General features: G+C 49.4%; 1 protein-coding gene across 2 annotated transcripts; it reads left to right on the top strand.

Moving 5' to 3' along the window:
• The first annotated feature begins 1,326 nt into the window (after positions 1-1,326).
• IDS (iduronate 2-sulfatase) lies at positions 1,327-26,136 on the top strand. Of its 2 annotated transcripts, none has more exons than XM_025460807.3 (9): positions 1,327-1,558; positions 2,015-2,151; positions 2,796-2,973; positions 5,268-5,356; positions 7,872-8,072; positions 9,580-9,750; positions 14,780-14,906; positions 17,715-17,888; positions 21,460-26,136. In XM_025460807.3, the coding sequence occupies exons 1-9, from the start codon at positions 1,462-1,464 to the stop codon at positions 21,894-21,896; spliced, it is 1,611 nt and encodes a 536-aa protein (XP_025316592.1). In that variant the 5' UTR covers positions 1,327-1,461; the 3' UTR covers positions 21,897-26,136. The 2 variants fall into 2 exon arrangements, with proteins under 2 accessions (XP_025316592.1, XP_025316591.1); XM_025460806.3 differs by having other exon boundaries at positions 21,406-26,136.
• Positions 26,137-26,439: the final 303 nt, after the last annotated feature.

Genomic DNA, 26,439 nt, shown 5'->3' with positions numbered 1-26,439 from the left:
CTCCAGTGTGAACAACCACCCACGCTGGCTCCGGAGGAAACAGCAAAGCAGGGGCGGCAGCACCTGGCAGCAGGCTGCACATGATGACCGTGTCCTGGCTACCTCCTGAGGAAGCAGGCCTCTCAAAGAGAACTGCCCTGCTCCTCCACTTCCTGTCTGTGTGTCCTTCATTAAGTGATTTAGGCTCTTTGAGTTTTAATTTCTGGATCTATAAAATAGGAATGATAGTAGTAGCATCTAGCCCACAGTGTTGCTGTGAGGAGAAAATTAGCATGTTGCCTGGGTTATAGGAAGCCCCCAATAATAATACTAGTATTTATGTATTCCTGTACGCAAAAAAAAAAAAAAAGAAAAGAAAAAAGAAAAAGAAAAGAAATCTGCCATCTTCGTGGCATAGTGTTAGGTAATCTCAGTGGGAGGTGGGGGTGGGTCAGAGACTGGGAGCAAGAGGGACTGTGCTGTCCTTCTCAACCATCAGCCCCAGGCAGACTGTGAAGGATTCTTGCTATGGAGGAGGTTGGGGCCCTCACAACTCCGTCTCCTATACCTTGCCGCCCATCTCCAGTTCTCTGCCAACCAGCCAGCGGCTGTGCTGTCCTCTCGCACTGTCACGCGTGCTTCTCCTCCGTGGTTGCTCCCTCTGCCTGGAGCATCCTTCTTGCAGACAGCCTAGCTGCTTGATCCCTCACCTCCTTCAAATTTTCCTTCAAATGTCACTTTACTAGTGAGGCTTTGCCTGACCACCCTACAGACAATAACAAGCAACTCCACCTTGCCTTATTTTTGTCCAGACCGTGCCAGCCCACTGCCATTCTTTATTCGGTTATTTATTGTCTGCAAGCTCCACCAGGGCAGGGGCTTAGAATTCCGGAGCCACCAACAGGGGCTTGGTATAGGTATCTGAACAAATGCATGAAAGGCGGGTCCTTTTAGATGAAGGAAGGGCTGCATTGAAGGAGAATGGCATTTGGGCTGGTCTGCAAGGAAATGTGACTTTAATGGTGAGACGAGGGAAGGGAAAGGCTTCCAGGTGTAAGGCATAAAACGAGCAAAGGCAAAGAGGCAGAAAACTGCTGGTTAAGGACTGGTTGCATCGCAAATCTTTGGAAACTGCTGGAAAGATTCTCAGGGCAGCTCCGCTGCAAGGGAGTCGCCCCCCAACCCGTTTTCGAGCCTGGCGGGTCAGCAGCGCCGCGCTGCTCAGCGCTCGCCCCGCGGCCCCGCTGCCCCGCCCGCAGTGGCCGGGTCACGCGACGGGGCCTCGCGAGCCAGGAGGCCCCGCCCCTGGGGCGGGGCAGGCACGAGGCACGCAGGCGCACTAGCATTCCGGCCGCGGTGCTCCGGCCATTAGGGCCGGCCGCGGCCGCTTCGCGCAGAGGGCGACGGCGACGCGGGGCCCGCGGCCGGCCCATCGGCCGCCGCCTGTCACCATCGCCCCGGAGTGGCCTCGCCGGGGAAGAAATGCCGCCGGGCGGATGGTGCCTGCTTTGCTTTGGCCTGGTCCTGTCCTCCGTCTGCGCCTCCGCTGAGTCTGCGGCGCCCAGCAACTTGACCACAGGTATAGCCCTGGCCCCGCGCTCAGATTGCGGGCTCTACCTTCTTCTGTGCCTGCAGTCGTCCTTAACTTCCCGTCTCTGTCCCACCTACTATTCCTTCTAACATCCATCCTTCCTTTCCTCCCTCTCACTATCCTTTCTTTCCTCCCCCGTCCATCCTTCTGTCCCTCTCTAAATTCTTCTTTCCTTTCTTCTCTCCTTCCCTCCCTCCCTCATCCAGGCTTGAGGTCATACCCAGAGCTTAATTCTGCCACCCAGGACTGGGGCTTCTTCTGTGCATCACTCTCACTCTCCCTGAGGCACAGAGCCCTTAGTCTCTCACTCTCTGGCTTGGTTGGCTGGGCTGTCCAGGGTGCAGGGGCCAGACTAGGGCCACTCAGTACCCTAGCACCAACATGGGTGGGGGAAGTTCTTTGTCACTGCAGGTGATCTCACTGAAGCTCCTCCCTCCTGTACAGCTCCTTTGAATGTCCTTCTGATCATCGTTGATGACCTGCGCCCCTCCCTGGGCTGTTATGGGGACAAGCTTGTAAGGTCCCCAAACATCGACCAGCTGGCATCCCACAGCCTCCTCTTCCAGAATGCCTTTGCCCAGGTATGTCTGGGGACCTCTAGGTGTGGCTGTGTACCTTGTGCCGTGCGTTGGGGGATGGGGTCCTTTCAGCTATGGTTAGATGGCACAGATTGTGCCTGGCATCTCTTTATTAGAGGGAAGCATAGTCTGGAAAATGGCGGTAGGGAAAACCTGGTTGTGTGAAGGCAAACAAGCTTGTGCCTTTAAGCTCTGCACAGGTTGTCCCTTGGCTCTAACATGCTCAGGATGGTTCTGCCCCAAAGGGGATTGCCTGAGAGGGGAGGAGTGTTACAGAATGCCACTCTCAGGTCTGCTAATTGACCTCAGGTAAGCAGCATGCAGCTTGCCATGGTGGCCCTCCTCCCTGGGCCCCCTCCCAGGGCTGCCCTCAAGACCCTTGCCTGCACTGTGCATCTGTGAGACACCACCACACAGGACACAAGCGTCTGCTGGTTTGAGGGCCCGAGTGCTTTCATGCCTCTTTGTGGGAAGACTTTTTCCTGGCGGCTGGGTGAGGCCGAAATCCCACTTGTTGGCTTTGAGATCTGCATGACTCAGCTGCCAAGCTGTTTTGCTGAGGACTCTTGAGGTTGCCTGGTTACCTTTTAGCATCCAGACTGTATTTGCCTCTGAGGATGTTTCTTTCTGCTTCTGCTTCCTAACAGCAAGCAGTGTGCGCCCCGAGCCGTGTGTCCTTCCTCACTGGGAGGAGACCAGACACCACCCGCCTGTATGACTTCAATTCCTACTGGAGGGTACATGCTGGAAACTTCTCTACCCTCCCCCAATACTTCAAGGAGAATGGCTACGTGACCATGTCGGTTGGAAAAGTCTTTCATCCTGGTACTGTTTGCTGTCCAAAATCTGGGGTCTTTTGTGTTTTGTGCCCAAGGGCTGGAATTCCTCTCTGGGGGATTGGGCTGTCTTTGCAGAGGCCTTTTTGGGCTGGGTGGACACCTCATTAGGCACTGCTGTTTTTTGTACAAAATACTATTTCTCACCTTAGCTTCATGTTCTCACCAAAAGTGACAAAGGGTAGGAGGACTTTCTTCTTTTGGCAACTAGTCATGGTGCTGTTTGGTTCCTTTGGCTTTTTAGGCAGAAGGACGGCGCTGGCTGGGGAGGTGGCTGTGTTGGGTTCGAGTCCAGCTTGCACCTGGCCATCTGTGCCCCAGGATCCTTATCAGTAAAATGAGGCCAGGGTGGCTGTGGGGATTATTCCAATAAACAGGCAGCTGCTCACTGTCTGTGAGTTAGGTCAGCATGCGGAGTGTGAGCCAGTGCTCAAGGCCTGAAGGGTGCCAGGGGCCACTAGTGCTGACTTCCAACACTGCCAAAACGAGAATGCCAAATTTAAAAACCTAAAAATTACTGAAGTAAGGCATGATTATTTGACAAAAAGCTGGGGAAAAAAGCAAAGTTTAAACTAAAGGGTATGAATTTCTTGTAATTGCATCACACCTAGGGGGGCTGAATTTTGATGTCCCCTTCTTCCAGGCATATTAGCTGGCTGATTTGAGATTTTCCGGTATAGACAATCTTATGTCGTGAATGTTTTAAACAGACATTTCCCCATATGGCTCCCCCTTGTGCAAAGACATTTTTCCCAGCAGCACAGTAGTCTCACACACAGATACGCTATACTTTGGTCCCAAGTTGATTTCAGGTCCCCCCCCCACCCCCCGCCGTCACACATGCTGCTGGGATGAACATCTCTGCAGGTAGAGGGGACTAACGGACACTGGCACCAGGGATCCGGGCTCCCGGGTTCCAGTCCTAGCTCTGCCACTTCCTAGCTATGCAGTTGACCTTGGGTAAGCCATTCTTCCTCTCTGAGCCTCACGTTCCTTCTCTGGAAAATGAGTCATAGCTGCTTTGGTTTTAGCGAGGGAACAAGATCTTTGCCTGCAGTCCTTGTGCAAACACGTTTTTCAACTGGGTCTTTGTTCTCAAGACCTTGTGTGTGAGGCAGGGACCTGTTCAGGAGAGACAACAGCCACCACCAATTGATTGCCAGGTACGAGCCAGTTCCCATCTGGCCACTCCTGTAAACCCACCTTGCTTGCTCTCCTTGGCAGCAAGCAAGGTGGGTTTTTATCATCATTATCATTATCAACATCATCATCATCATCTCCTGAGGAGGAACTTGAGGCCTATGGGAGTCATGTAGCTTGCCCAAGGCTACGTGGGTCATACGGGGCAGTGCTGAGATTTGAACCCAGGCCTGTCCACCTCTGGTGCCCTTTCCCCTGTGCTTACTGCGTTGATAGGCCTTCCACCCACTGTCCCCTGTCCCTCCAGTCCTGCCTGGTCTCGTGCTTCCTGTTGGAGCCCCAATGGTCATGATGCTGGTGATGCTTTCTCCTGTGGTTCTACCTACTCTACCCTCTCTGCTCCTACTCTCTCATCCCCCTAGGTTACACCTCCCCTCAGATCTCGCACAAGCCTCACTGACTCCTCACAGCCCTCACTGCCCCCCTCCCTTGACCCATCACCTCTGTGGCTCCCCCACTTGCACGGCTCTTCTGCTCTCTAGACAACTGGCTATCCTTCCATAGTCTCACTGTTCTTTTCTTTTCCTAAATAGACTGTAGACTGCTGAGCTTAGGGGTGGGTTTCTGCTTCATGAGTGAGCACTGAACCTGGGGTCCCAAGGCATGGGCTTGGGTGCCGGCTCACTCATCTATGTGGTTGGAACCAGTCAAGGCACCCACCTTCCCTGGGCCTCCCCTTCACCACCTGGCCCATGGTGGTGCTGCTGCCTCTGCTCCTCTTTGTAGGGTGGCAGAGAGGCCCCATCGAGGGCTCTGCAGGGCTGCATTGCTGTATGGCCTGGCTGATTCCCCCTGCCCCCCACCCTGCTTTGTGAGCGCCTTGCTCAGAGCCTAGAGTTAATTACCAGGGCTTAAGGGCTAGGTCAGATGCTTAGTACCCAAATAGAAACCTAGAGAGTTGGCTTTCAGGGGGATTTCTCATCATCTGCCTAAGCTCCTGATTGTATAGATGAGGAAACAAGTCCCAAAGAAGGAAAGTAATACTTCTGTTGTCATTCACAAAGTTTTATTTTGGAGCGGGGAGGGCATTGAAGGGTCCTTCTTCAGATTATATTTAATGACTTTCTTTTTTCCCCCCTTAAGGAATATCTTCCAATTATAGTGATGATTCTCCATATAGCTGGTCTATTCCACCTTATCATCCCTCCTCTGAAAAGTATGAGAACACCAAGGTAAGGATGTGAAAAAGGTACTGTTCTGAAGAAGAACTGCTTTTTTCCTGTCAAGCAAATAAAGGTTAACTGTGTATATACCACGTATTCTTTCGAGTCGGTTGTACAGTGAATTTTGTGGGTTTTGTCTGTGATCATGACTTGACAGAGACAGGTGTTGGGAGCTTTAACATTAGATCCATTGGGAGAGGCGGCTTCATTTTAGAAGCTGGTGGGTATGCCTTATTCTAGAACCTTATGCTCTAGTGTGTAAGACTCATGTAATGGCTCCTGGGTGCTTAATCTCTCTGGATGATGCTCTCTGCTGAAGGTTATAGGGGATACCAAGACCCAGAAAGGAGAAGAGTGACCTGTCCTCCAGGAGCCTTGGCCCACATTAGGAGAGAGGCATGCATACATCTGTCTGCCTGGCTCAAGCCTAATGTATTTGATCAGGTGCTGAGACCTTTGATGGGGTTGGTTTTTTTTTAATTTTTATTTATTCATGATAGGCACACAGTGAGAGAGAGAGAGAGGCAGAGACACAAGCAGAGGGAGAAGCAGGCTCCATGCACCGGGAGCCTGACGTGGGATTCGATCCCGGATCTCCAGGATCGCGCCCTGGGCCAAAGGCAGGCGCCAAACCGCTGCGCCACCCAGGGATCCCATGATGGGGGTTTTAAAATTCTAGAGCATCATGGAAAATAAAGGAGTCTACAGGGAACTTCAGTCTTGTTTCAGAGGAACCTCTAATGTAGAAATGAAACTAAACCTCACATTTGAAACAGTCAGAAAAGCAGTTGGAAAACTGAGCTAGGCCATTCTCCTTGGAGATTTTGGAGCAAGTGGAGAGGAGCACACATGTAGGCAGGGTGGTGGGGGTGATTGGTGGGGTGGAGAGGAGTATTCTAAATTCTTGACACCTTTCCATTTCAGAATACAGCAAGAGCTGAGGGCTCTGGCCTCTGGCTTATGGCTTGGGCACCACCAGAATGCAATTGGAAAGCCCTGTCTCAATGCTTTCATTCCCTGAAACCTTCTTGCTAGTTTTTAGTGACTTCACTTACAAATGCTGGCTTCTGTCTTCATCCCCCACAGTTGTCCTCAAAGCAGCAGGTCTGACAGTCCCAGACCCCTGTGAATGCTGGAGATCCTGTGTACCTAGAGGGCGAGCAGGACCTGTGTGGCAGGTGCTGGGCTGTCCTGCCTGAGGGCTTGGTGGCCAAGGCTGGCTGATGAAAAAACCCTCCTTTTTGAGATGGAGCAGTAGCTGCTACTGCCCTTGCATCTTTTTGAGGCTGACAGCATGGTCACAACTGACTTTGGCCTTGTGGGCAACCTGACCACTTTGGGCAGTGAAGCAGTAGGTTCCATCCTGTGCCTGACATAGTTGAGGATCTGGAAATTCCATGGATTGTCACCTTATCCAGTTGAGTGGGACCTTGTCACTCATAAGCCTTAGTTTTTGAAATCAAAGATTTTTTTCCTTTTGTTAAAAAAATGTTTTGAGATATAGTTTATATACCATAAAGGTCACCCTTTTAATGTGTACAATTCCATAATTTTTAGTATATTCAGAGTTGTGCACAGCCATTGACAAAATCAATTTAAGACCATTTCCATCACTCCAGAAAGTGCCCTTGCCAGCCTCTGACACCACTGATCTATACTCTTGCTGTATGGATTTGCCTATTCTGGACATTTCATGTAAATGGAATCGTACGGTGTATGACCCTCCGTTTGGCTTCATTCGTAATGTTTTTGAGGTTCATTCACATTGTAGCATGTATCAGAACTTCATTACTTTCTTTCTTAAAATATTTTATTTATTTGAGAGCGAGAGAGTGAGAGCATGAGTTCGGTAGACTTAGATTTTAATTTTTCTTGGTGTCTGCTTAGCTCTGAGATTGCTGGGTTATGTAATAACAGCATGTTTAACTGTTTGAGGAACTGCCAGAGTGTTTCCCGTAGCAACTGCACCATTTCCATCCGCAGCGGCCACGTATGATGGTTCCGATTTCTTCCCATCTTCACAACACCTGTCATTGTCAGTTTTAAAAATTGTAGCCATCCTAAAGTGTGTGAAGCAAAACCTCACTGTGGTTTTGATTGGCATTTCTATGATGAACAGTGACACGAAACATCTTTACATGTGCTTGTTGGCCCTTATATCTGTCTTGTCTGGAGAAATGTCTATTCAAGTCCTTTGCCCATTTTTTAATTGGCTTCTTTTTTATTATTGAGCTGGAGACAGATCTGTTTTGATCATTAGTTTGCGTGGGTTTCCTTTAATTAATTATGACCTTGAGACAAAGGATTAGCAGCAAGAAACTAAGAGCTGGTGGTTTTTTGGCCCCTGCCTGGAAAAGAGGAAACGCTTCTCTGCTTTAGTTCTATTTGGTGTGTGCCCGACCAGTCAACAGGACAAGGAAATAGAAGGCTGCTGCTGTGAATGCTAAATTCACTGTGTGTGTAACCTTCATGACTTCGATTTCTTGCCTTTAAAGAGCTGACTTTCTATGTTTTGTCTTGAAAGACGTGTAGGGGGCCAGACGGAGAACTTCATGCCAACCTGCTTTGCCCTGTGGACATAGCGGATGTGCCAGAGGGCACCTTGCCTGACAAACAGAGCACTGAGCAAGCCATACGCTTGTTGGAAAAGACAAAAACATCAACCCGTCCTTTCTTCCTGGCTGTTGGGTATCATAAGCCACACATCCCCTTTAGATACCCCAAGGTGAGGAGCTGCCTGAGGGCTGATTGCCCACAGCTATGACGGCTGTGTCATTTGTCAGAGGAGGGGTTGGTGTCGTGTGGCCACATCCTGTCACCTGGTCACCAGGGATGCCTGATGGCACTACTGTACTTAAAGGTGTGAAGATGGGATTCAGAGGTCAAGGCTAGGAAGTAGACTTAGGGCACATAAGAATCTTGTCAGAAAGCGTTGGCTTTCTACCTCCCCACTGGGAGCACACGTTGGGTTGGATGGTGACATTAACATGGAGAAGTGAGTCAGAGCTGGCTGCTGATGGCTGCAGTAAGGGACTGTCTTCGGGGCACAGTTCCAAGGAACATGAAGCCCTCTTTGAGAATTGGCACTCCCCATGAGCCTGGCACATCAGACTCCTTAAACTCAAGGCACTGCATTGTTTGTTGGAACCTTGAATGCTGTGCTTGCATGTCCATCATTTAGAGCAAGTAGTCTCCTCTTTTTAAAAAATCTTTTTCAGTTTTTCCCTGTGATGTTTTCCCTGGGCCTGAGCAGCCCATTCTTTTGACTTTGTAAAGACTGCCCCTCATTTGTGACTGGAGTAGAGAGCAAAAGGCACACTCTGATGCTTTGATTGGCCCAGGGGATCTCGCCTTCCTGGCCAGATCTATTCCCCTTTGATGGAGTGTGACTCACTGCTGTTCTTGTGTGGACAGGAGTTAACCCAGCAGGCCTGGCTGCTCTCCTTAGCAAGGCCTGCTTCCGAGGTTGGCCTTGGGCTGGCCTCTGGGAACCTGGATCTTGGGAGAGTTCACTGTGCTTCCACAGTGATGAGCGGCTCAGTGTGTCCAAACTGTTTACATACAGCCCTGCTCTCCTGCCTGGAGTCTGCAGGTTTGGTTGGTGCAGGCAGAGGGTGCCTGGGTGAGCAGCCCCAGGAAACAGCCTGGGTGCCGAGGCTTTAATGAGCTTCCATGGCAACAGGGTTTCACACGCGTTGTCGCACAAGTCATCGCTGGAGGAATTAAGCACATCCTGTGTGACTTCACCAGGAGAAGATTCTGGAAGCTTGTGTCTGATTTTCCCTGGACTTCATCCACGTGGCTCTTCCCCTTGCTGATTGCATTTAGTGGCCATGGGTATGACTGTGCCGAGGTCTGTGAGCATTCTTGGGGAGTTGCCAGACCTGAGGGAGGTTTTGGGAACAGGAAACACCCTTCCACCCTTCCTTTTCCAGCTGGAGGAGAGGTAGAAAGCGGGGACAGGAATAGGAGATTGATCTGGATGAAAAAGGAGAGCTGCTGCTGCTTGGTTTATAGGAAACAAGTGGCATGATTTCATTCCCATTGGTATCTTATGAGAGTGACCTTAGGCCTGACCTTCAGATGGGGGAAAGTACCTGGGGAGTGCTCGTGAGCCACTGTGTAAACGCATCACAGGCTTAGAGAAAAGACAGAAAGATCTGTACAGTCCCAGCCTTGTGCCTTTGCCGGAAGAATGACAACCTGGTGTCTTTATGTGCTTTTCCCCCAAGGAATTTCAAAAGCTGTATCCCTTGGAGAACATCACCCTGGCTCCTGACCCCGAGGTCCCTGCTGGCCTCCCTCCCGTGGCCTACAACCCCTGGATGGACATCAGGCAGCGAGAGGACGTCCAGGCCTTGAACCTGAGTGTGCCCTATGGCCCAATTCCTGTGGATTTTCAGGTACCAAGGATATATGTTGGGGAAATCCTGGGCACTTATGGCATGATGTCATTGGTGACACCACTTTTCTCAGTAGACACCACTCCACCCATCGTGTTGTACTAAGAATCTTCTCTGCACTAGGTGTCTTGGGAGGGGCTGGTGCAGGGGGTGGTCTGGAGGAATTCAGGATATGGGAGGTGCTGGTTGGATACAGCCTCCCAATCCGTGTCTCTACTTATGAAGGAGGGCATCTGGAGATTTGGTGATCACTGGATGTGGGCACTGGGGTAGAGAGGAGGCCTGGACAGCCCATCGCGAAGTCGTGGGGAATGCTGATTAATTCATGTGACAGTTCAGCAGCTATAGGGGGATGGGCAGGCTCCTCTGCAGCTCAGAATTTTGGTTTGCTGGCACTTGCATGACCCTTCTGTGGGGAAGCCTACACAGGTACCCGTCACTCTTGGGTGGTGGCTTGGTGATTAGGGCCTTGACACACAGGGAGCTGGGGCACCATTGTGGCCAGTGCCATCCAGCTGTGACATCTGATGTCCCCTTGCCATCATGCGGAGGTGTAGTAGCCATAGAGAATCCTCAGCTGACTCATCACTCACCTTCTCCCCGGAGTACAGGAAACATGCCAACCAATGCTCTTTGCAGAGTATTCTACATGCAGCCCTGCATACTATGAAATATTATGTTATTAATATGTTACTATTGCGAATATTCTAGTAGGCAGCAATGGAAGATAGAGGGCAGTGTTTTTAAAGGGCGCTTCCTGGACCACTTGCCTCTGAATCCCCGTGAGGGCTTGTTGGAAGTGCAGAGTCCTGGCCCCACTCAGACTTAGGGAATTGGGAGCTGGAAGTGGGGCCTGAGAACTTGAATTCGCAAAAGCACCCCTGGCAATTCTGATGCACACAGAACTTGAAAATACTGCCATAGGGTAAAGTTCAAAACAGAACAAAATACACAGGCATGTCTTGCTATTGAAAGCTGTTGGGGCAGCTGCTGGTAAGGGGGTGGCCCCTCGTATCTGTTGGACTCCCAAGGTTCCCATGGTGGTAAGAGTCTGGAAAGGGGTGGCTTCATCACGTCGCTCTGTCCCTGACTTCTCATAGCAGGGGTTCTGAGAACAAGGTGGCTCGAATGGCATCTCCGAGGCTACACCCGGATGCCTTGTTAGTGACAGTCACTTAAAATATCCCTTTAAAATGGACTGTGTCCCGGGAAGGGTGCTTAGGATTTTCTGTGTGCCATCTCCTTTGCAGCCCCTGGAAACGGAGTGAGGTACGTGTCCTCCCTGTCATCCAGGTGAGAAAACTAAAGGCAGGGAGGGGTGGTGACTTGCCCCAGGTCATACAGTTGGTGCCAAGGGGAGTCCGAATTCACCCCTAGAAACATGTAATGCCAGAGCCTCGTGGTTGGTCTTGTCCATTCTAAGCAGCCTGGGTTCGGATTCCCGTTCTGCCCCATGCCAGCTGCACAACCTCTGGCCAATCCCTTTACCTCTCTGAGCCTCAGCTTCCTCATCTGTGAAACGGGAATGAGATGGAGAGAGGTTTCCAGTGAGGAGCGCAGCAAACCTGTGGAAGCACCTAGGATAGTGCTAGGCTCCCTCAGAGGCCCTCATCATCCCGCACAGAGCCCCGAGGATCTCCCCACTGTGCCTGTGTGCTGCCCCTACAGTCACCATAAACTTGAGCTCTGCTCACTGCTCCCTTACAACTTTGGGTGTCTCTGTCCAGGTCATGTTTTCCTGTGCTCTTGAGTCTCTCAGTTCTGCCCTCTTCAGCCTCCAGCCCCTTGCTCTACTCCATGGGAGCCAGTGACCTCAGGGCCTACACTCGGGGCCCACTCACCTCCCAGGCTGGCTCCTCCTCGGTCACCACCCTGACCACAGTCTCTTCTCACCACCCTTTCACTTCATGTACATGGTCCCCAACACGCCTCCTGAGGACTGTGAGGGTAGACCTCTCCTTACCCCCTGACTCTGGGTCCCCTCTGCACTCTGCTCCTGAGTAGGTGGCTTACTGTTCTCACCAGGCCCTCGGCACACATGTGTACTGATCCTCGCCCCACCTGCAGCGTCCTGACCACAGGATGGTCTAGCCCCCACTCTGCTCTCAAGCCCAGGTCCTGAGGCTGCTGGAGTAAAGGCCTGCAGCCACGAGGTGGAGAAACACTTCTAGGCCTGGCCTCCAGCACAGCAACCCATCCATGTGGGCTCTCTTACCTGTGTGACTGCTCTGAACCCCTGCCGCTCCCCTCCGGCCCCTCACACCCCTCTTCACCATCTCTCAGCAGATGGTACCATGCCCTCACAAGCCCCGCAAGGAAGAAGGAGTGAAATGTGGCCTCAGTGGGCATTCGTTCCTCATCCGCCTCTGCCCAGCCTTCTGCCCCCCTCAGCCCACTCAGCTCCCTCACCTAGGTCAGCACTGTCCTCTTTGGCAAATAAAACTCATCCTTGTGGGTCCTGACCTTCCCAAAGTCCCTGCCACTTTCTCACTGTTGCCCAGTGCTGCTCCTCCTGGACGTGTCCTCCACTCGGGCCCCCTCCGCATGGCACACCCCTCTTTCTGTGTCTAGTTAGAGGGTGCTGCTCCCCAGGGTCAGCCCCTAGGTCCCCATTCTGACCTTTCTGCCCCTCGTCCCCAGCCAAGCCCTGAGCCCCGCTGTAGATAACTCCTGGAACTACCCCTCCTGTCCCAGCCTTGCTCCTGATTGCAGACATGTCTATCTACTTGCCTGTGAGGGTCATTGCCAGGCTGATGCCCATGGAGACCTCTGCTTTGCAGGCCCTTTTCTCCTTCCTCCCACTTTTCCTCCTTTTCTCCTTCTTCCCCCTCCCCCTCCTCTCTTGGTGCTCCCCATGCCATTGAATGGTGCCACCAGCTGAACGAGAAATCTAGAGTCACCCTTGGGGTCCTCATCTCCTTCCCTGCCAGCTCCCTCCACTGCCCACACTCCTTGATCTCCCTACATTCCTCTTGGGTCCCTACTGCCCTCTTGCTCCATTAGCACACCTTTCAGGACCACTGAAAGGTGGGGGTGTGGGTTTGATTTGTTCATTCAACAAGTGTCTGTCGAGCTCCTCCTATGAGTGCAGTGCTGATCTAGTGCCATTCATTGTGAGCCCTGGCAGGTACTCTGGGCCATTGTCAGATTCTTACGTGCAGCCCAGATCTCATCACCTTGCCTTGAGTAGCCTCAGCGCCTCCCCTGGCTTCCAGCTGGGGACCTCCACTCCTTGAGTGGCCTCATCAGGTCTGTATTATGTGGCCCTGATGTGCCTTTTCAGTGTTCTCATCCACCTCTTGGCCCTGCCATTTGATCCCAGGTATGCCCGAGTCTTTGGTGACTCCATACCAGTCTACGTGCAGGCACTGTTTAGAGCATCTCACCCCCGCTGTCTGACTGCCAGCACCTTTTTTCAAATGCCACCTCATCTGTGAAGACTTCCCTGATTTCCCTAGCCTGACTCTGAGGACTCATTCTCCTATGTCATCCCTGGGTCCCATCAATAGCGTGTGTTTACTTGTCTCCATGCCTGTGCCCTCACTGGATGAGTGGCTCATTGAGGTCGAGGACGACGTCTGCTTCTTACCTTATCTCCAGGGACCATCACAGGAAGTCGGGCATACCCTTGAATAGGACACAGTCACCCTGACAGGTGTATTTGGTCAACAGAGAGACCAAAGTTCCCCAAGTTAGAGACTGAAGACCTCTACCAGAAAGTAGAAGTAGGCCAGAGTTCATCGTAATCCTTCTAGAAGATTAAACGGGCATTTTTATCTTTGCCACAAGGGGAGAACAGGTGAACTGCTGACTGCTCTCCCTCTGGTGGTGACACAGAAGCCAGTGGGTCCAGCTGATTAGATGGGCTGGGCACATAGCGGAAGCTGGGGTTGGTCTGGTAGCTTGGCAGCTCCCTTGTTTCTCACCCTTGGTGGGGGTTGGGGGGAGGTTCCTGGTTTTCTTTGATATTTGTGAATGAGGCTGAGAGGAGAGTCAGCCCAGAAACGATGGTGGCTTTTTACATCAGGGCTTAGCCTGGCTGCTCCGGAACTCTTTCTGGGGTTTAGAGACCATGCAGGGTGTGCTGCTCTCTTATCCTCCACTGTTCATCTTCTGCCTGCTGGGAGTTTGTTACATATGAGCCTCACCTGACAGCCTCAGTCGAGGATAAGCAGTTGCTGTCCCCCTGGGTTAAAGAGTAGTCAGAAGAAAGACCCACACCCATGGCTCACTTGTGTTCCTTGAAAACCCCAAGTCCTGACCCCCAGTACCTCAGAATGGGACCTTGTTTGGAACTAGGGTCATTGCTGATGTCATGAGTTGAGGTCATACTGGAGTGGTACAACGGGTGTCCTTGTAAGAGAAGGGATGCAGGAAGAAGGCCGTGTGGGGATGGAGGGAGAGAGCATGGTGGTAGGCCACAAGCTCAGGACAGCCGAGGCCACCAGGTGCCAGCAGAGGTCCCCAGTGGCAAGCCCCTTCCTCAGAGCCCCAGGAGAGAGCAAGGCCCTGCCGAACCTTGGATCTCAGCCTCTGGCTTCGGGAACTGGGAGATGGTGGATTTCTCTTATCTTAAGCCCTCCAGCTTCTGGTCCTTTGGGAGTGAACAGAGCTTTGTGGGGTCCTTGGCACTGCCCTCAGCAGAGTTTGGAGTGACTGGGGGATATGTTTCAGTTTATATGGTCATCTCCTGGGACCCATAAGAGTAGGTGAAAGAGACAGAAAGGGAAGGTAAGTGGCCCATCCATCTGCCATGACCTGTGCCCTTAAGTGAAATAGGATTTGCCTAGAAAAGAATATTCCTTTTGGATTTGCTGTGGACCCTGGATATCACCAGCAGCGTGCAGGCACAGGGACACAGATGGCGGGTAAATGTGCTCTGTGTTTTGGCTGAGAGGGTCAAGGGCATCAGTGGAGGAGTGCCCAGGTGACACTCCTCTGTATGTGCCACTGTGGTTCAAGTTACACTCCTCTGCATGTGCCACCGCAGTTCAGGTTGCACTCACTCGCCTTCTCCTTTCATGTGCAGCGAAAAATCCGCCAGAGCTACTTTGCCTCCATTTCATATTTGGATACGCAGGTTGGCCACCTTTTGAGTGCTTTGGATGATCTCCAGCTGGCCAACAGCACCATCATTGTGTTTGCCTCAGATCACGGTAAGCATTTTTCGTGCCCTGGTGCCACTTGGCGCATCTGGACTTCTCCATGAAGAGTGCTTTTCTACATTGCCTTCAACACAGGTGTGTTCTCTTTTGGGAATCAGCAGTGCCCCAAGTCTGGGGTCTTGGGGTGCTTTTATGATGGTCTTGTTAGTCCCAGGAGCTCTCTCCAAAGAGGCAGGCCTCTTTTGGGTCCAAGGAGCATTGTGGATGCTTGGATGGGGACCTCATAACAACCAACCGTTTTTTCTTGGTGAATTTAGCAGGAACCCTCTTGGGTGGAAGCCCTTTTAACCCATGCTTCTTTTTTTAAATTTTTTAAATATATTTTTTAAATATTTTATTTATTTATGCATGAGGGACACACACACACACAGAGGCAGAGACACAGGCAGAGGAAGAAGGAGGCTCCATGCAGGAAGCCCGATGTGGGACTCCAGGATCACGCCCCGGGCCGAAGGCAGGCGCTAAGGTGTTGAGCCACCCAGGGATCCCCTTAACCCATGCTTCTAATCCAGAGATTTGGAGGACTTTTAGTTCTTCTTAGGAGGATCCAGAATAATCCTGGCAGGGCCCAACAAGGCCCTCAGACCTGATTTCACTCCTCCACCCCCAGTCCCAATACTCTTCCCCAAGAGCCTGGGGCTCATGATGCTTTGTCTGTTTTGTGGCAGATTCCCACTTCTTCCAAAAATTGAAACTATTTTTAAAAAACTCTTCTTTATTTGAACACTTTTAACATGCTCAAGAATAGAGAATAAACAACCACCCACTCCCAATGGTCTGGTCTCATCCTTATCCCTCCCTACCCCCCCATATTATTTTGAAGCCAATCCCAGGTGGTTCAGGTTTCTGAACATTCTCTCTAAAAAATGTAGGTCTTTTAAAGTATAACCATACTGCCACTATCAGACTGAGAAACAGGAAAACAGTTCTTTAATGTCGTAAACTATGCAATGGGACAACAGTAGATCTTTACAGTCACCGTAAAAAGACAAAAGCATCTGGGGCATATAACATAGGGCCAGAGCACCCTGCCCTTTTATCCCACCTGCGCGGGGCTAACTGGTGCTGACAGGTCTGGGGTCCATTTGCCAGCCTTTGGTTGTATATACAGGTAGCTGTGGGGTGTGTGTGTGTGTGTGTGTCTGTGTGTGTGTGCGCGCGCGCGGACATGTAATGTATAGTCCTGGAACAAGGCAGGATCGATTGTGCTTATAAACAGTTTTGTCTGGCAGCCCAGGTGGTTTTCAGTGGTTTAGCGCCGCCTTCAGCCCAGGGCGTGATCCTGGAGACCCGGGATTGAGTCCCATGTCAGGCTCCCTGCATGGAACCTGCTTCTCCCTCTGCTTGTGTCTCTGCCTCTCTTTCTGCATCTCTCTGTGTTTCTCGTGGATAAATAAAATTTTTAAAATAATAAATAAATAAACAAACAAACAAACAAATAAATAAATAAATAAATAAATTAAATAAATAAATAAATAAATAAATAAAAGTTTTGTTCACTAGTTTGCTTAACGTCACGGACAGTTCTCCGTGTGATTTCTCACAGGCCTACCTTAAGCATTGTAAAAGACCCACGTTATTTTGTTATATACGCCGGTGTCATAATGTCTCACTGTCTCCCTAATGGTTTGCCATCCATTCCTGACCCCTCTTGTCAGGGCCCAGTTTCCTCTTCCAGTGTTAACACAATTCACTGCACCCATGCAGAAGGCAAGGCCCACTCAGAGCTCTCTGCTCTAAGGCAGCTGCAGTGCTTACAAATGACCCTTCCCAGATGGCCCTTCTGAGACTACCTCCAAACCATGAAAGCCTTCTCAGATCCACACATGGTAGCTTGATGTAGCTTTGCTTATTTTGTAACCTGGAAATACTCAATGTGCAGTCTCTGGCTTTTAAGTTTCTATCAAAAAGGGTGCTCCAATGCAACATTAGGAATTTTCAGCATGGAGTGTTCAAGCTGTCTTTTGTAAGGAAGGTTTTCAATCAGGGTTATGACGGTTATGTTTTTCATCAAGGTTAAGGATCTGGAATCAAGGTATATTCTTTTGGTCTGTGGTATATTTTAAAAATTGAACAAGACATTCTTGCCTTTCCAAAATGTGCATGATCGTGACAGTGTCATGGCTATTATTTGGTGGCACACACCCTCAAGTGGAAACCAGCACCTGTGGGACTTGTGTCCAGAGAGGGCAACACGAGACAAGGCAGTGATGGTGCTGGCTGGTGCCATCTCCACGAGCGCCTTTCAGTAGGGGTTGGCACGTCTGCAAGGGGTCCCTGGTCCCTTGGAGCCCAAGCTGGGTATGAGCATAAGTTGCTTGCTAAAAGAAGATAGTTCTGTTTGGAAATTCAGTATGTTTTTTGTTTTTCCTTTTAGAGGTTTCTTCATTCGAGACAAATAACTGACTTCAAATAAAGCAGTATTTAGGGGAATTGCCCTTTTTCTGGTACTTACAGAGGAATTTCTTCTATATGATTGAGATTTTGTTTCCTCTGTTTTTTTTAAAGATTTTATTTATTCATTTTAGACAGAGGGAGAGAGCAAGCGAGGAAGCATGAGCAGAGGGGAGAGGCAGAAGCAGAGGGAGAAGCAGGCTCCCCGCAGAGCTGGGAGCCCGATGTGGGGCTTGATCCTGGGACCTGGGATCATGATCTGAGCTGAAGGCAGATGCCTAACTGACTGAGCCACCCAGGCGCCCCAACTTCCTCTGGGTTTTACAGCAGGGAATGTAATGTGATCTAAAGTGAACAAGCTGTGATATCATTGTTTTCTGTTACCCTGTGCTTTTCCCAAACCAGGATGGGCACTGGGTGAACATGGAGAATGGGCCAAATACAGCAATTTTGACATCACGACGCGTGTGCCCTTGATGTTCTATGTTCCCGGGAGGACAGCTCCACTTCCAGAGGCAGGCGAGAAGCTTTTCCCTTACATCGACCCTTTCAGTTCTGTCCAGGAATTGATGGAGCCAGGTATAAAATACTGCCGGAGCACTATTGCCTAATAGTAAACTGCTTCTACTTTACCTGTGAACCACCTTCCCAGGTCATGGCCCCGGGGCTGGCCTGGCCCATCTTCCCTTCCTGTCCAGCATCGGCATTCCTGAGTACCTGGGGGTCAGGGAGGAGTGGCAGGGCCAGAGCCAGCAAGCATGCCCCCTGTCTGCGAGGAGCCCAGAGGATGGGGAGGGATGAAGGAGTGGGCGACACCCCCAGGATGAGGGGCAGTGACAGCTGTGTGCTCCGAAGCTCGGAGAAGGGGGGCAGACCGTGCCGGAGTGGGGACTGCCCCCTGACAGAGAAGCGCCACTCCACTCCCTACATGCTCCTGGCAGGGACTCAGCCCTCTGTGAGGGAGACATTTGCCATCCTGGCAGCTCGGAGTCTGGTGAGCCACTAGATCCATAAAGTCAGAGCCAGGTGACTCTGCTTCCGGCCTCCCCAACAATGAAGGTCAAGTTCACTGTGACTTTGGCACGCAGGTCCATCCCAGCCTCGAAAACGACGCTGACGCCCGTCTTCTCTAGGCTGAACCCCCACCAGGCCTGCAGCCATTCCTTTGTGGTAGCAATAGGCCCATGCTTGTCCTGGTCTCTCCTTCCAAAAAGCTCCCATGTGAGAAAACATTTCCAGAAAGGGCCCTGGAACAAGATACCCCTTACTGCCTCATGTGGTGACCTGTGTAGGTTCTTTGTGAGTTGTTTCCCCAAGGTGATGTGTTCCATGCAGAGATGAGTTGTGTACTTCAGGCTACTTTTGCTTTTTTTTTGAGACCTTTTCCCACAAACTCAGCAAAATCAGATTGCCCCCTCTCTGGACTTCTGCAGTCAATCCATCTAAATCCATTTAACATCTAAACCTTACCCTTTAAAAAAAATAAAAAAAATAAACCTTGCCCTTTTTTTTTTAAATGATGTTTCTTTTTTTTAAATTTTTATTTATTTATGATAGTCACACAGAGAGAGAGAGAGGCAGAGACACAGGCAGAGGGAGAAGCAGACTCCATGCACTGGGAGCCCGATGTGGGATTCGATCCCGGGTCTCCAGGATCACACCCTGAGCCAAAGGCAGGCGCTAAACCGCTGCGCCACCCAGGGATCCCAACCTTGCCCTTTATATTGATTGCCCTTTATATTGATTCCTGTTGATTATTATTATATTTTTTGGTTCTGGCCCATCATCCTGACTTTATTGGATCTTTCCAAGTTTCCTCCATGCGGCCTAATTTTATTTTCTCAACATGATTTTTGTGTGCCATGTGCTCTGTCTCCTTTCAGGTCATTGGGTAAAAGCTTATACCATTTTAAGGCATGACTATAGCCCTTTGTTTGCTTGGAGAAATCTGCCAGGTTGAGAATGTTTTCTGAAACTTTGTGGGAGTGGTGTTCAGCAAGTCATAAATTCATTTCCCTGCACTGTTCCCAGTTTATTCCCCAGTTTTGTCTCTAGCCCCCGTCTCTTCCCTGAACTTTGGATTTCCAATAGCCCGTTGCCCTCGGCCAGTTCGGCATGCTCAAGCTAAGCCTCTGGCCTTTCAGCAACAGCCTCTCACCATCCTTCCTCTCTCAGGGAATGGCCAGAAAACTGTACCCTCCTGACCCCTGCTTGTCTCCCATCCCCCATGTGTACAAGGTCTGTCAGCAAGCCTGTCGCTCTCCATTCAGTCCAGCCACACTGCTTGTCACTGCCTCATGCAGCCACCTTGGACCACCCCACCACATCTCCTGCTGGGGTTCTGCACCTGCTTCCCGAGGTCTTCCTGCTTCTGCCCATGGCCCCCTGGAGTTCATCCTTCTCACAATAACCTAAGTGATCCCCTTAAAGTCTGAGTCAGGTGGTGTCACAGCCCTGCTCTGGAGCCTCCTACACTCCTGTCTCACTGAGTGAGAGTCCTGATGGCTGACAGGATCTTGCGTGATCTGGGCCCCTGTTTCTTCCTGAACTTATCTTTTTACAAGCATACTGGGTAGTTGTCTTGGGCAGGACCTGACAGTATGGATATATCTCATGGCTTCCCCATGACTGGATTCAGGGTCACTGTTTTTGATGTGTGCACTACCTGTCAGATGGTGTGCTCCCATCGTGTCACGGTGGGGATGCTTCTTAGGGGCTTTGACCATCATCCGCGGTGCCGCATTTGGTCACCCGATTAAGGCGGTCAGGTCAGCCAAGTCTCACCATCTTAAAAGTATCTTTCTTAAGCTTCCTTACTTTTTTTCCTTTTTCTTTTACTTACTAATCAAATGTATAGGAAATGAAACTGGGCCATATCAAGCAGGATCTTCAAGATCCAGAAAGGCCAGAATGAGGGCCCAGAACTCAGATCAGTGTTAACAGGAATCAGTATAAAACATAGGATTGAGACTTTAAAGATGGATCAACCACCATGAGATGTCATTTCATACCCATTTATTTATCCAAATAAATAGAAACCTGCAGCACTGGCCTGGTGCAGAAAAATTGGACCCCTCCTCTGCTAGCAGGGAGGAAAAATGGTGTAGCCCCTGTGGACGGTGGTTCAGTGGTTCCTCAGAAGGTTAATCATTAAAATTACCGTGTGACTTGGCCATTCTGCTCCTATGTAGATGCCCCAAAGAATTAACATAGGTATTCGAACAGAGACCTGCACGGGCATGGTCATAGCATTATTTGTAGTAGCCAGGAGGTGGGATCCACCCAAGTGTCTGTTGCCGGCTGAGCGGAGAAACTAGATGTGGTCTCCCAATATAGTGGAGTGTTACTCAGCCTTAGAAAAGGCAGGACCTTCTGATGCTGGCCACAGCCTGGGTGACCCTTGAGGACATTGTGCTCAGTGAAAGAAGCAGTCCTAAAAGGACAAATAGCGGGTGGTCCCACTTAGATGAGGTCTCTCGAGGAGTCAAATTCACAGAGACAGAAAGTAGGACGGAGGGTGCTGGGGGCTGGCAGAGATGAGAAGGAGACGGAAGGGGAGTGTTTAATGAGGGTGGGTTATAGTGCAGGAAGGTGAGAATGTTCTGGACCTGGATGGTGGGGATGGCTGCACAACGATGTAGATGTTTTCCATGCTCCTGAACCGGATGCCCCAGAACAGTGAAGGTGGTAAATGTGAGGTTGTTGATATTGTGCCACAACCTAAAGGGGGTGTGCTGACATCCAGAAGGGCGTGATCTGTGGGTGGGGGACTACTGAGTCTGAATATCCTGTCCCTCAACGGATTTTTACCCAGTGGTAAAAATCCAAGCTTCCATTGGTGATCCTTGCCTGAATCAATGATTCCAGAATTCCCATAGTTTTTAAAAGTGCCACCTGGCCATTGGGCACTTTTGTTTTGCATCCTTCTGTTCGGTGAGGTGCTGAGTTGGTCGTGTTCCTAGACTCTCTTGGGCCAAAGATAAATGCACAAGAACAAAAGACAACCCAGGAACCCAGATGTGCTCCCTTCTTCATCCTGTGAGCTGTGCAGGCTTCTGTAAAGCAGTCCATTCAGCCACATCACTTCCTCTTTCAGGCCGGCAAGTCACGGACCTCGTGGAACTTCTCTCTCTCTCCCCCACGCTCGCAGGACTCGCAGGACTGCATGTTCCACCTCGCTGTCCTGTTCCCTCATTTCACGTTGAGCTGTGCCGAGAAGGCCAGAACCTTATGAAGCATTTTCAAGTCGAGGACGTGGAAGGAGACCCGCACCTTCGTGGTAATCCCCGTGAGTCTATTGCCTATAGCCAGTACCCCCGGCCTGCAGACTCTCCTCAGTGGAATTCTGACAAGCCGAGCTTAAAAGATATAAAGGTCATGGGCTATTCCATACGCACGATAGACTATAGGTACACTGTGTGGGTTGGCTTCAGTCCCCATGAATTTCTGGCTAACTTTTCTGACGTGCATGCAGGGGAACTGTATTTTGTTGATTCTGACCCTCTGCAGGACCACAACATGTATAATGACTCCCAGGGCAAAGACCTCCTCCGAGCATTTGATGCCATTTTTCTCGCCAACCACTGAGGAGGGCATATATAATGTACTCCCTTCCAGCCGGGGAGAGCAAGAGTTAGAGGTGGTTATTTGGTGATTACCCATAATATTGGAAGCAACCCGAGGGCTAGGCAATCAAAGCATGTGTCAACAGTTTGGCCTAAGAATATGTAATAGCCCAACCTCTTGATTTTTTATTTATTTGAGTCTTTATTAATTTCTGCTTGGTAATCAAACTGACCATGGCTATGCTGAACCATTCTTTCCTTTTTTGGACAATCACAGTTTATTTACTGAGTGGATAAATGTAAAGTGAGCAAATGAAAATTGTCATGCTTTTAGCCATCAGGACCATAATAACCAAACACAATACCATACTCAAGAAATGCTGTAATTATCTCTGGAATTTAGTGCATTGTTCAAAGTTATCGTATGTCACCTTAGATGTAACACTAAGTCCCTGGTTCTTTTGTTCATAATTTAATAATCTAGCCCAATATATTCAAAAATTATGTCAACGTTTCAGGTTTCTTTGTAAAATGTGAAGTTAAATAATAATGCTAGATGCTAAGGTCTTAAAGTCTTGTCTTCAGTTTTCATTAGTGAGATGGCAAAGTTTCAAAATCCAAAGCTAAAATATGCATGAAGTGATTAATGTGGAGTTTATATGTCAAATAATAAACAATGCCCAGCAATCTAGAGGGATGAGATATATGAGAAATTCAGTTAGAAATGTTCAGAGACTTCTGGCCCAAATAATACTTTGTTAGCAAGTTATATAACCCTTGACTGCAAAGATCACCAGTTGAAAGGCACTGTTTATTCACAGTGGAAAATGTTTAAACCCGAAACTGTATCCATGAACTGTTAGTGATCTCTTTCTTCGGGAATGGTTGGTTGCAGGTATCCACTTATCCAGGATGCAGGAAATATTCTACTTTTAATTGCTGATTAAAGACGACACTCATTTTACCAAATTCTAAATTATTTCGAGAATTGTGAAAACTTCATTTAGTATAAAATAAGGTAATTTCTTCTATTCCTCCAGAATAAAGTTCTGTATTCCCTAAGTAATAAAGTAACCAGAAAGGCAGGTGGTAATTATCATCAGCTTGGCCTACAGCATTTTCAAAAGGACAGGATAGTCACAACTCATATTTCTAACACATGGAAGCTGATCAGTGATCAGTAGTCATCAGATGAGTCAGCCACATTCTAAATAAACATCTTACCCAGCCCTGTATCAAAGTAATTTCTAGTACTTCTCCTTTACAAGAACTTCAGTGTTTAAAGGTAAATGCTTGTGAAACAAACTGCAGCAAATTAGATTGTTTAAGTGTATTAAATTGTAACAAAAAAGGCAAGATATTATAGTGAAAGAGGACTCCACATCAGTAATTTCAGACAGTGTTTTTAATAATTAGCCCACAACAAGAGGTATATATGGTAACACAGCGATCTTCAAAGTGATTAAGTGACTTAGTGTCCTCGCAGCAGCAGATTCTGGTTGAAGAGTGAAGGGCCCTATTCATCTCTCCTGATCCCGAGGCTCATCTTTCTTCTGGAAGTCTCAGCTTTATTTGTAGATGGGTTCCCTGGGCCTTTTATTTCTCCTCCTTCATCCTCTTTATCGCTCTCATCACTTCCGCTAAGATTTTTACAATCTGGCCTGTAAATTCCTCATGACATATTTTCCGTGTATTTAGCTTTATCTCCGACTGCACAGTTATAATGATGAGTTTTAACACAGGCTTTTCTTTCACATCCATTTGTGGCTCCTGTTGGCTGCAGTGTGTACCCTCCATCATCTTTTCTTGCTCTACTTCTTGAAGCAAAGTTTTAGTATCAAAAGTCTCCCAGTGCTGCTCCTGCAGAAGCTGTAAGCTGCACTGCACCAGAAGAGGGAAGTGACAGATAGATCTGGGGCCGGGTCTGCATGGGGCGCTTTTGTGTGCCGATCTGTCTGTACTGGAAGCATGTCTATCTTGTCTCTTCTCCAAGAGGACACAGTGTCAGAGTGCTAGAGCTCTCCTTCCTTAGCTTTTAGTTTCTCTTGGCCCCCCTTTACAGATCTCTCCTGTTAGGAGCAAAGGCTGTATTTCTTGTTCAGTGGCTTGCTCTTCCAAATCATCTCATGGGTGATGGATGTTTTCTGGTATGGACACTGAACCCAACATGGAGCCGCATTTTGTTTTCTTTTGCACGTCTCCCACACACATCGGGATGAACAACCACTTTCTGCTTTTCAGACTCAGCGCTGACCATGTTCCTTGTCCTGACTTGGCCTTAAGTTACCATGTCTCTGTTGCTTTGCATAGTCTTTTTCCTCCTGCTGAGCTGGACAGCTTTTCTTGACAGCCCTCCAGTCACCTCATTTGTAGAAAGCCTCATTTCACTTGAGCAAGGGTTTTGGCATCCAGTTTAGTTGAAACCAGAACCAGCGAGCCCGGAAATTTTGAGGGCCCTGTGTCAGTGGCTCACAAACGCGAGGGTACATCAGAGCCACGTGAAGACTTGCTGAAATCCAGCGTGCAGGGCCCCACCTATGAAGCTTCCGTGGCCCGCGGCGGGAGTGGGGCCTGAGAACGTGCGTTTCCTGCAAACACCCGCCGCTCCCCCAAAGACCACACTTTGAGAATCACTGCCCCTAGGTGTGTGCTGTCCAGTGGCTGCTAGATGTACGTGACTAATGTCAATGAATTGAAATGCAACAAATGATTCCAAAGCAGAATCTCCGTGAGGCTTGCCCTGTGTCAAGTGCTCATCAGCTTTAACATGGTGGGTGCAGAGCATGGATCTAGAACCTTTCCATCGTGGCAGAAAGCGGAACGGAGCAGCCCTAGACTAACTCGGAACATGAGCCGGGTCCACCTGGCTGTTGGCAGGTTCCCCCCGGGGAGAGGCTGGTTCTCCGCCCCGTGGTGGCAAAGACTCGTGCAGAGACCTGTGCACAGGCCCGCCAGGGCTGTCGGGTCGAAGCGCAGCGCCTGGAGCGCCCTCCGACCCTCGGCCCCCGCCCCCCAGCTAGTGCCATCTCCATCACCAGCCCTCTTACCTCCTTCCCACACAGCTTACCGCCCTCCCTCTTTCCTCCCTGGCTCCTGAAGAATCCACGTGTCTTCCTGAAGTCCCTCTTAGACCCCGCCCTCTGCGAACACCGCCAGTGCCTATTACGGGGTCCACACCGACCTTCGCTGAGCAGTCAGAGTCTTCCCTGGCTCCACCAAGCCCCTTTCCTTGGCCGACCAGCGTGCGCGCTGGTCCCTGACTCTCCTTTGCCGATCCCTACCCCCCTGCCCGCCCTAGACTGTCCCCTCCCCATCCCCGTCCCATTCACGATCATTCTCCATGCCCAGCACCTCCAATAGGCTGGCGGTCTGTGACCCGACAGTGCGTCGAGGCACGAAACGAACAGGAACATCGCTAAAGAGTCCCGTGGCCACTTTGGAATAAAGGTATCTTTTTCTGAGCACAGAGTTAATGTGTTAATTGCAGAGAGATGGGCAAACAGAAACGTGGTAAAAGGGAAGGAAGTGCATCAGTACTTTGCCCCCAGATGGTCACTTAATATCTTGCCTTCTTTGGGGTATGAATTATTTACATTGCTATGATCATCCCATGTTTTATCTCACAGTTCTACATCCTTCCTTTTCTCACTAACTATGATAGGTGGTTACTATAAATTTCTGCAAAGATGCTTTATGCTGGAGGTAATTTTTTTTTTGCATGCGTAGCTTTATCATGATTAACTTAACCTTCTTTCAGTGACTGAAAATCCTGCTTATTTCCAAATTTGCAGTATTGTACATGACGCTAACGAACGACTTTTGGAATAAAATGTTTTCATGTATTTCAAACTACTCCCTTAAGCTGGTCTCTCGGTGCCCAATTGTCAAAATCTCTGTTTGGCCCCTCTCCCCACTCTCCTGCTACTTTAGGGCAGGAAAATGAAAAATAAAGCAAAAAAGCATACAAATAACAAAAACCATAAAACCAAAAAGCCACCACCCATAATGATGATGGGCGAAAGTGGTATCCTGTTTGACATTCTAACTCTTTGCTTATCAGTGACCTTGATCATTGTTCTCTCTAGAAAATCCTTGGGCATTTTTATTTCTAGTCATGTGACTTTGTCTTTAAATTTTGGCTGTGTGTTTTACTTTTTAAAAGAATCAAACAAATTACTCTTGACCTGCGTGATTTTGTTTTCCTATTAAATATGGAAACCTTTCCCAATCTGGAGATTGAATAAATATTCATTTTCCTTTGCTGTTTTTGTGGTTTGGTTTTATACTTCATCTACCTACTGTCTCTTCACCCCATTATCAGAGTCATATATGCTCACTGGATAAAATGTAGAAGGCATGGAAAATGGTGAGGATGAAAAGAAGAGCACCCTCCAGAATACAACCATTGTGACATTCGTGTGCATTTCTCCCTGTTCTTTTTCCTGTCTGCACACATATGCACACATAACGACATCTGTACCTTTACATAGGTGCAGTCTTTCTCATCTAATCCTTGCTTCTGTGATCTAAGGTAACATTAGCGAGGTGCCTGGGTGGCCCAGTTG

Source organism: Canis lupus, chromosome X, assembly GCF_003254725.2.
Source record: "Canis lupus dingo isolate Sandy chromosome X, ASM325472v2, whole genome shotgun sequence".
NCBI lineage: Eukaryota > Metazoa > Chordata > Mammalia > Carnivora > Canidae > Canis > Canis lupus.
The sequence above is the reverse complement of the archived record's forward strand: the minus strand, read 5'-3'. Positions and strand labels throughout refer to the sequence as shown.

Excerpts from the sequence above, each read along its gene's own strand:
- IDS (XM_025460806.3), top strand. The coding sequence starts at position 1,462 with ATGCCGCCGGGCGGATGGTGCCTGCTTTGCTTTGGCCTGGTCCTGTCC. Across the intron at positions 2,152-2,795 it reads TCCAGAATGCCTTTGCCCAG|CAAGCAGTGTGCGCCCCGAG; the intron begins GTATGTCTGGGG and ends GCTTCCTAACAG. Across the intron at positions 8,073-9,579 it reads TCCCCTTTAGATACCCCAAG|GAATTTCAAAAGCTGTATCC; the intron begins GTGAGGAGCTGC and ends TTTTCCCCCAAG.